Raw genomic sequence first — 10193 nt, 5'->3', positions numbered from 1 at the left:
TTTGAATGGAGAACATTTTCAAAAAGTTTCAAAATGCCCTGAAGGAGGTGATATATCGCCCCCTGTAGGCGATATATTGCCTGGGCCAGTATGCCCTAGGCAATCGTGCGACGTTTCGTGTTTTTCGTATCCCCGTACTGCGATATATCGCCCCCTACAGTTACGATATATCGGCATACGCTGAATATTTAAACACGAAATTACACATTTTTAGCTTAATTTGAATTGAGTAAACAACCTTGACTAAGCCCTCTAACATTTTCAAAGTTGCTGATTGACCCTAGGATATTCAAATTTTACTCTTAATAAACTTATTCCTCAAAAATACTTAATTATCATTAAACATACACATGACATGTGTTATTATCTTATTGGGTCTTATCTAAACATTATAATATAATAAATATTACCCTCAATATCAGTTATATTAATCAAATCTTAGGTTAAAATTAATATTCCTAAACTATAGGTTAAACTTAGAAAATCTACAAGTGTTACTATGAGTGTCCAAATAAATCCCGGTCTGAACCAAAAATCCACAGTCATAACAATAATACTACTATTACTATTATACTACTATCTAACTAGCTAAGTAAAATTCTTGGACTCTACAGCTGCTATAAATAGAATGAATACACATATACTGGTAAATAACTTATGTTGTAAGCTTATAGCTAATCTAACTCATGAAACTCAGAAAGTAGAAGTTGGTATGGAGATTAAGAAAGTGTTCCTTACAGAATAACTGCTCTTGGCTCTCATATTTTTGTGTGTATGTGTGTGTGTGCATATAATTTAAATAAATGAAGAAAAAAAGAGGAAGACAAAACTGTATCTTGTAAGGTATATGCTGTAACAGGGCTGTGTTATCTGTTTGGAGAAATATAACTAGGAAATTTCTCTAACCTGGGCTAAATACATGTTAGTTTGGATTCCAAGTGGGTTAATGAAATCTTTTACAAATCTTTGATAATTTTTAAGCATCTCTATTTTTTTTTGTCTTTAGCACATATAATCATAAGTTGTGCAAAATAGCTAGTGGTATGAGGTTCATCTCATCTGATGTTCATGCATATCTATGTAATAATCTATTTGGTTTTAAGGGAAATTAAATTTAAAATTTTTACCACCAAAATAGCTTATAAATGAATGATTGTTTGTCTTTTGGTTTAAAAATCAAATCCTAGGCTGCATAAGAAATGTCTTCCAAGGTTCAGTAAAAAAAGAACATGGTTATTGATCAAGTAGAGAGAAAAAGGGAGGAATTATAGATTTTTCTTATTAGAACTTATCAATGAGAAGTGGAAAAGAAACATGAAGAGGGTAGGAAAAGTTGATTTTGGTTGCTATTTGGTAACTAGAAACTAGTATTTTTGTTTGGGATTTTCTTGCAGCATTCTTATAAAGTTTAATTGTTTAAGTATATTAAGCTTTAGTTTATCTTGACAGGATGTTTCTACTGGTGTGAAAAAGTTATTAAGGGAATCGTCTGGCCAGTACAGCGACTTCAGTATTCTTTCCTCTTTAAATTCTCAGGTAAATCATGCAACTTACTGTTTGTTTAGTAGGATATATGTTTTTATATATATATCTATAATATTTTAGGTGAAAGTTTAAGATCTTTAAGAAAGTGTTAGATGGCACTAGATGCAGTAGATCAATCCATATGTGTTGTTTTAGGTTCAGATCACTTCCAGGACTTGTCAACTAGACCCAAAGGGATATCATAGAATGTGAGAACTCTGTCTTCCTAAGAGTTTGTGGCTATTTAACTAGTGAAATAAGAATTGAAATTTCTTATCATTGATATATTCTGTCTCTAGATGGAAACCAATCAAACCACACTTGCATAAATGAGATCACTTGAATGTGCTGTCATTTCTCCGTCGAGGGTTCTATATTTCTCTACTGAGAGTGTGGATGCACGTGTTGGGTCTTTAAAGATTATTTTGCATGTTTTAAAGGTAAACTTATATTACTAACTTTTTAAAGTTAGCCTTTTATTAGCCTATAAATGTAATGTCTGCTTTTATTAGCCTTTTCATTCTTCCTTTTTATACACATTACTGTATTGAAGTCATAGGTTGTCTATGATTTTTCATGCTTACGTTTGACACTTCTATCAGATAATAGTACATATTCTTTGATTGCTTGATTGATGCTTTTGAAAGTATAATACAGATATATTTAATAAGAGCTAATAATTTCATTAATGCAACATGGATGACTATATAGCTACCACTTTAATAAGTTCTAATCTTCCAGTTTTATCAGATACTATATTGTGTAGTGACATAATATATCAAGTGACCGACTACACACATGCATAGGCACACACTGACACCTATACTTGGATTGACTGATAAAATCTTATAATTTCATTACTTCCAACATAGAAACCTAGAATTACAACTTTCATGCATTTTTAATTAATACAAGGCAATTTGGTTCTGTTTTTTTTTTTTTATATAAAAGCCCTAGAATTACCACTTTAAGTAATTGCTGGTGTGATTCCATTATTACACTCGAATATTACAGGTGTGTAGATGTGACAGGAGCTTACAGTGCTCTAAAGACAGAGCTTAACATAAGCTTGACAGCAATAGGCCTTTTGTGGACTACAACTGACTTTATTGCAAAGGGGATTACACATGGACCTGTGGAAGAAAGGGAAACATGTATATGACAAGTGCACAACAAATGGACTCACAACAAAGACAAGTGCACAAATGATGATGAATTGAAGGATGGAGCAAGTTTCATGCATGGTTTACTTTTGTGTATCTTGTAATTTTTTGTTTTTCATTTTTGAAGTAAAAAATGTTCAAGATTATAAAACTTTATTATGTTATGCTTTCAAACTTAAGTTAGAACTAAGATCTCATGAAATAGACACATTCATAGTTTGAATTAGTTATTGTTTAATGTAATACTTATGGTTTATCAATCTATTGAGAATTACATTTTATGATTAATTTTGATTTTTTTTTATCAAAATACAATAATGAAGATCTTTTAATTAAAAAAAAAAAAACTTATAAGTACCCTTATCACAATAAAAAACCTTAATATGTTATGATTTAGAAACATATTATAAGCGTAATAAATTGTTATGATTTATATAATATAACAAACTAAAAATGCTATCAAAATAATCAAATGTAACAGTTGAAAAGTGTTATGCAAAAAGTATATGTAACGCCCTGGCTACCCCAGAACAGTTACGGTGAACGGTGGACCGGAACTTTGACTCGTTACCTGAGTTCTTTGGTAAAAAACGTGCTCTAAGTGTAATTAACAGGTTAAGGTACAAAACCAATAAAAAGGAAATGGAGATTTTATTACAAACTGCTCTGCAGAGCTAAACAAAACATTTACAAGTGGTTCTCAGTACAAAATGGTCATTACAGTTTTAAATTTACAATCTCGCCGACCTAAGCAGCAAAAACAGTGTAAACCCCCTAGTTCCTCTGAGAACACCATGACCGTGGCGGTCAAGCGGCCGCATATGTACACACCACCACATCAGCTCTCCACTCAAGGCTAGGTGAGCTTTTCTTTCCCTTTACCTGCACCACATAGCACCCATGAGCCAAAGCCCAGCAAGAAAACATAATACTTTTCATAACATTATCAAATGATTATCATTATAATCATACTGAACATAAAGCTTTCAACAAGCAAATGAACATCACATGATTTTAGCGGGAGAGTGGCTGTTAAGTAAGCCACTAGCCTCCAAGCTCCCTTTTCTAGCGGGAGAGTGGCTGTTAAGTAAGCCACTAGCCTCCAAGCTATGTTTGTTCATCGACCCTCAGGGTCGGTCAGGCATTAATGCTCCTTGAGTCATTCAATGCTAATAATCGATTAGATCTAATCTCTATTGGCTAGCGTGAACCACGCTAAGTCCATCCTTGACTAATAAGTCAGCGCTAAGTGACCAGTGTCCAGTACCATCGCCGAACCTGACTAATAAGTCACAGCTTCACAGCTGATACTAACACCTTTGCCAATTCTGACTAACAATTCAGTGCATCGTGACCAGTGCCCAGTACCACTGCCGAACCTGACTAATCAGTCACAGCTTCACAGTTGATACTAGCACCTTTGCCAAACCTGACTAATTAGTCAGTGCTATGCACAAACGAACAACATATGCTAAGCATTCCATGTTCAATCCATGTCCATATTACACAATCAACATGCCTTACAAATATCCATGCATGTCACACTTGGGGTGCAGTTTTCTTACCTCCGGTTCAAGCAAGAACAAATAAAAGAGTGACCCTGAGAACGATCGACTTTTTGGTCCTTTAGCGGTTACCTGGTCATAACCAAATTATGGGATTCCATCAATAAAATGAATAATAAAAGGTTCCCAAACCAAAACCTAACCTCCGGGACCTCAAACACTACTCAACCGGGTAGTAGGTTCAATCCCGAGGCCTTAGGATTGCATCCCCATGCTAAAAAGCTTACTTTGGCCAAAAATGCCTTAAGGGCCGCGACCCTCCTTGGCCATGCCGCGGCCCGCCCCTCAAACAGAGGCGCCTAAACCGAGCCTTCACCAAGGGCCGCGGCTCACCCTGACCATGCCGTGGCGCAACTCCCAGTTCAGCCAAAACCCTTGTTTTTCTTCCCCTACGATTTCTCTTAGAACCAACCCTTCAAACCCAATTTAAACACCACCCAAACCTCTCTCAAACATCCATTTAAACCCCTAAACAACACTCATAACTCTCCCTCATCATAACCCAAGACAACCCCCTAAAACCTCCATCAATTCCAACAATCCTCCATAAAAACACAAGCTGAAACTTATCATTAAAACAGGGCAAAACCAGAAAAGTAATGATCAAAGCTTACCTCAAACTTGGTATTGAACCCTCTCCAATGGCTGAACCAAGTCTATAGCTTAAGCCCCTTGATCTCCTAGCTTAGTTCCACCCCTTGAGCCCAAAATCTCCAAAGGAGAAGCAAAGAAAATGAAGGGAAGGGAAGGTACGGGAAGGATGAAGCAAACTCTGTTTTGGGTTCTGTTTTATAGCCATCCATACATCATATATATCCATAACACAAAAGACCATTATACCCCTAGGTATAATAAAGCTCCTATAACCACTTCAAGGGTAATTTTGACATTTTCCACCTACACCGTTAATGATAATTAACGCTTCCCAATTCCCGCTAATCTCAATATTCTCAAACACCAATATTTCACCTCCCGTTACCCTTTAATACCCGGTAACATTCTAATCATTAAAACACCCCGAGACTCACCCCGAGCCCCGAGCTTAAACCCGTTATGACCAAACTGATATTTTACATTCCTTGATCGTCTCATGCCAAATGGCTCGAACAAACCCACATCATAATGTGGTCTCAAATTATATCACCAACATGCGAGCAAATAATCAATTTACCCTTAACGGACCAAATTACCATCACACCCCTGTATAAAGAATTATGGACTCACATGCATGCACTTCACATCATATCATAATATAATCAATATATACATGCATTCAATCATTTAATAACATAATTAAGCAAGTATGACCCTCCCGGCCTACTGTTCACGCCGTTAAATACATCGGAGAATTCGGGGCATTACAGTATAATATTAAACTTCAAATTTATAACCAAATACTCTAACTAAATGTTATTATTTTAATATTATAGCAACTAAAAATGTGCTATTGAATAGTTTAAGATAACATCGAACATAACATTCGAATACTGTTATAGAAAAGATAGGACTTTTAATAACAGGGGCTATGTTAACGTTTTCAGAAGCGTTATCAATACTCCCGGTTAGCAGTTTTTAAGTGTTATGAATACTGTTTTATCTTGTAGTGAAGGGAAGAGAGAGAGAGAGCAGTCGGGGGAGAAATGGAAGAAGAAAGGATTTTTTTTTAAAGATAAATGAAGTGGTCCCACCACTTTAAATAAAATAATATTTTATTTTTTTCTTTTGACTTTTCAACTACAAAATCTAAGGTCTTACATCAGCAGTCGAGTTCTCTCGTACTTGAAAGAAGTGTACTCCTCATATGAACTTGAAAGATCAAAATTATTGCATCAACAATAATCATATGCATGAGAATAATTCTAAAGTAACTCATACCAGATTGTCCTTGATCCTTAACATCATTCATGAGACTTTAAAGAAGTGTACTCCTCAGATGAACTTGAAGGGACCAAAGGCACCTTCAAACCAGTGTAGTGCCTAAGGAATTCTTCATCAGTCAAATCTGCGAATCGGTTGATAAAGTTAGGTTAATTTATAATTTAGAAATTATGAATTGAGAATTTAATTTTTTTTTAATAAGTTAGGTTAATTTATAATTGTTCTTAGTTTGTTTGTAGTTGTGTACTAGAGGAAGATGTAGTTTAATACCAGAGGATGTTCGAGGTGGAGCTTTTTCAAAAATTAGCTGGTCTCCCAATATCTAAACGACTGATAGTTTTTATATCTTAAGTAGATGAAGCTTTACGTTGTAGTTTTTAAGTTTCTTTTTTTAGGTGTCTTAGAGTAACTAAGATTATATATTATTCTAATATTTTTTTTAGTATTCTTAACCATTTCAATGATTCCTTGTCAAATGATGATATTACGCACACTTGTTATCTATCTGTCCAACTACTATTTTTTTAGATTAGTCATTATAAATGGATGATGAATTTAGTTGGTTAGAAGAAAATTCATTAGGTAATGAGGCAAATATAATAAATCTATATTCTCAAATATGAAATTGGCTTTTTACTAAAAAAAACACAATGAAAAGGTTCTAGTTATGACAAGTGTCTTCACTAGAAACATTAATTCTTGTAGGAACTAGCTACAAGAAATCGTTTACTATAAAATGCAAATAGGTAGAAATTTCAATTGTAGAAAACACAAAGATATTTAGTACGAAAAGGTTCCATTGCTCCACTAGGTAGCTATAGAATCACAATATACTTAGGCAAGTGGATAGGTGGCATAGGTGTTAATAAGACAAACACCTTGGGCAGAATCACCACCTCTCATGATCTTCACGTAGCCATTGTCACCCCAAGTTGTTCCCCATGAATTCTTAGCCAGCCAATACTTGATTCCATTTTCTTCACCATACCCAACAATTGTAACAACATGATTTATAGGGTTACCACTACAGTCGTCGCCGGTGAAGATACCAGATGATGGTTGGTAAAATTGTAAACTTGATGTTGACTCAATACCAACCGAGACAGGTTGCATAGAAACTGCCTTCAACAAAGCATCTTCATTGTTTTGAGGTACTTTTTCGTAGCCAGTGATCTGTGCAGCTAATGAAATTCCAGTGTAACAATAGCTCTCCTGACTTTGCTGGTAAGGGTAGTTGGTTTCAGTGGCTATGCCTTGGTTTTGCATTATATACTCGAATGCATACTCCGTCCATCCACCGCTGCAGCCGCGGTTCTTACCTACGCAATCAACTAGTTGTTGCTCGGACAGTGACACCAAATTCCCAGTCGTGATCTTTGTAATCCCTTCCACTGCCGCCACTGCCGAAAAGGCCCAGCACGATCCTACAGAAGAGAGAATAATAAAATTTATTATATGAAGAGTTTATATATATAAGGGAATTCTGCTAGTCTTCAAAAAGAGTCTCACCCGTGCAACTTTTTTGTGTTTCCGACTCAAAAATAATTTTTAGCGCGATTTTTTTTACGACTGTGTATATTGTAATTATTTATAATATCAGCAAATTTTAGAAAATTCATAATAATTTACATACCAAAAATTAGATTCAAATATGTTGTTTTTCACACAAGCATAAAAATAATTAGTTATGCAAGCATGCAACAACTTGTTTTGAACCTAATTTTTGCCACTATAAATTATTCAATTTTTTCTGAAAATTTGTAGGGGCTCTAAATAACTATAGTGTATAAAATCTAAAAAAGATCGCGCTGAAAACTATTCACGGGTCGGGAATACACAAAAACCCCACCGGTGAAGCTTGTTTTGAAGCCCAATAAAAAAAATATGATAATAACTCATACCGCATTGTCCTTGATTCTTTACATCAGTCACAGCACCTTCGTTTCTCCAATCGATGCCCGTTGGGATATTATCAGCCGTCAAGTTTTCGTACTTGAAAGAAGTGTACTCCTCAGATGAACTTGAAGGGACCATAGGCACCTTCAAACCAGTGAAGTGTCTAAGGAATTCTTCGTTAGTCAAATCTGCGAATAGGTTGATACCCAACTTGTATGTTCGATTGGGTTCCTGGTTGAACTTTTCAATATAGTTGAGGTTGCTCTTGAAGATTTCGAAACGAGTGTTCTTTTCTATGTCGTCGGCGTAGGTACGTTCGTACTGAGCCATCCATTGCTCGTGCATGTTGATTAGGGCAAATTCATGCAACGTGCGAGACATGGCTAGAGAATTTGCCCATCCTCCAAATATTAGTAACACAATGAGTAATGCGAAACTCATTATGGATGGAACTCAAACTAATTGAATTATCTAATAATAGTGATATATATATAAATTTAATTGAATGAGATGTTGTGTTGAAGAAATCACAATTTCATGGGTATTTATAGAAGAGTAGCGGACCAAAGTTTCCAATGCTATAATTAATAGCAAGAAAACAACTGGAGCTGAAATTTTCTATCGTACACGGTGGTGTGGAACTTAATTTCTATGTTTATATCCTTATTTTCTATGCCACTTGGAAATAATTTTCACTAGCTAGCTATATAGCATGGAAGTTGAATATTGTAACAGGAATTTACTCATTTGGTACCATTTATTTTTGCAAAAGTATCGTTCTGGTATTCTTTGTTTTCAATAATGCTCATATAGTACTCCGTATTTTGAAAACATAGATATTTGATATCTAATTGATAAAATTTTGTCAATATAATCAAACTGTCAGTAGTTATATATAATTTGTAGCTCGTATGATTAAGAGTAATTTGATTATATTAGTAAAATTTTATTAATTAAATTTTAATTTAGAGTATCAAATATGCACAAATTTAAAATACAGGATACTAAATATGTACGATTTTAAAATGCAGGGTACTAAATATGTACGATTTCAAAATACAGGGTACCAAATGATCATTATTTGTAAACACAGGGTACCAAAATGAAACTTTGTAAAAACGCAGGATACCAAATGATTACCTACCCTATTTTAATTTTATTGATAAGTTTAACGTTAGTGAGATAAGATTTTTAATTCAAAATTATCGTGCGGTTCATTTGTTTTTATTTTGAGTTCAAAATAATAATTAAAATTTGTTAGAAGGTTTTTATTTGTATTTTTTTAATTTAAAGTGGCATACTCTATAATATTTTTAGTACAATAAATTAGAGGGGTGGAAAATTATTATTCTTTTTTTTTTAAATAATTTATTTATCTATATCTTTATATGATAGGTATGGGTTGGGTGTCTCAATCTAAAAATTTTCAAAAACACTCTGTCTATTTTAATCTATTAATAATAATAGTATCTCTAATTTTTTATTATTATTCCTTAAATAGAAATAAAGAAACATTATTAAATTTAGTTAATGTTAGAAATTTGTAAAGCTACCATGAGATACGCGGATTTATTACCTTGTTATGCGCTAATGTGTAATCAAAGCAATTAATGCTTGTCACAATTATTATTATTATTATTTATGAGGTTTATATCTTTTGAATTTAATATTTTGTCTTATTATTTGTTTGAATTTTGTATTTTAATCAAAAAAAAAAAATTAGACTTTGTGTTTTATAAAATGGTTAAATAATAGACTCCTAAATCTATTTTTGATAAAGAAAAAATTGAATATAACACGGTTATTAGGCAGAATAATTTTATTTTTGTTTTGAATTGTTAGTTAGGTGAATTATTTATGATGTTAGTTCAAAAAACTTTGATCAAAATCAAAATTAGAGTTTTATTTGAACTACTTTACAAAACACATGGTCCAAAAATTAATTTATTAAAACACATAATCCAAATAAATAATGTGACAAAACACATGGTCTAAAAAAATATAAACACTTATTTATGTTTCTCCTATTTTTCTTAACAATTTTACACTTTCTAGAAAACCCACATTTTTTTTTGGTAAGTAAGCAAATTTCATTTATCAAACCTCCATGTACAAATTGCAATTAGCCCAAACAGGGATACCAGAGCAAAAACTTAACTAAACAATT

At 33.4% G+C, this 10193-nt stretch overlaps 1 protein-coding gene across 1 annotated transcript; it reads right to left on the bottom strand.

The window, feature by feature from the left end:
- Positions 1-6744: 6744 nt before the first annotated feature.
- Positions 6745-8527, bottom strand: LOC133802654 (ervatamin-B-like). Its single transcript, XM_062241004.1, has 2 exons — positions 8032-8527; positions 6745-7554 (listed from the first exon to the last, which is right to left on the bottom strand). The coding sequence occupies exons 1-2, from the start codon at positions 8465-8467 to the stop codon at positions 6965-6967; spliced, it is 1026 nt and encodes a 341-aa protein (XP_062096988.1). The 5' UTR covers positions 8468-8527; the 3' UTR covers positions 6745-6964.
- Between the last annotated feature and the right edge of the window lie 1666 nt (positions 8528-10193).

Source organism: Humulus lupulus, chromosome 9, assembly GCF_963169125.1.
Source record: "Humulus lupulus chromosome 9, drHumLupu1.1, whole genome shotgun sequence".
NCBI classification, from domain to species: domain Eukaryota; kingdom Viridiplantae; phylum Streptophyta; class Magnoliopsida; order Rosales; family Cannabaceae; genus Humulus; species Humulus lupulus.
Note: the sequence above shows the minus strand (reverse complement) of the source record. Positions and strands in the feature narration are given on the sequence as shown.

Coding starts and splice junctions, on each gene's coding strand:
- LOC133802654 (XM_062241004.1), bottom strand. CDS start 8,467: ATGAGTTTCGCATTACTCATTGTGTTACTAATATTTGGAGGATGGGCA. Junction 7,555..8,031: donor AAAGAATCAAGGACAATGCG/GTATGAGTTATT, acceptor TCTCTTCTGTAG/GATCGTGCTGGGCCTTTTCG.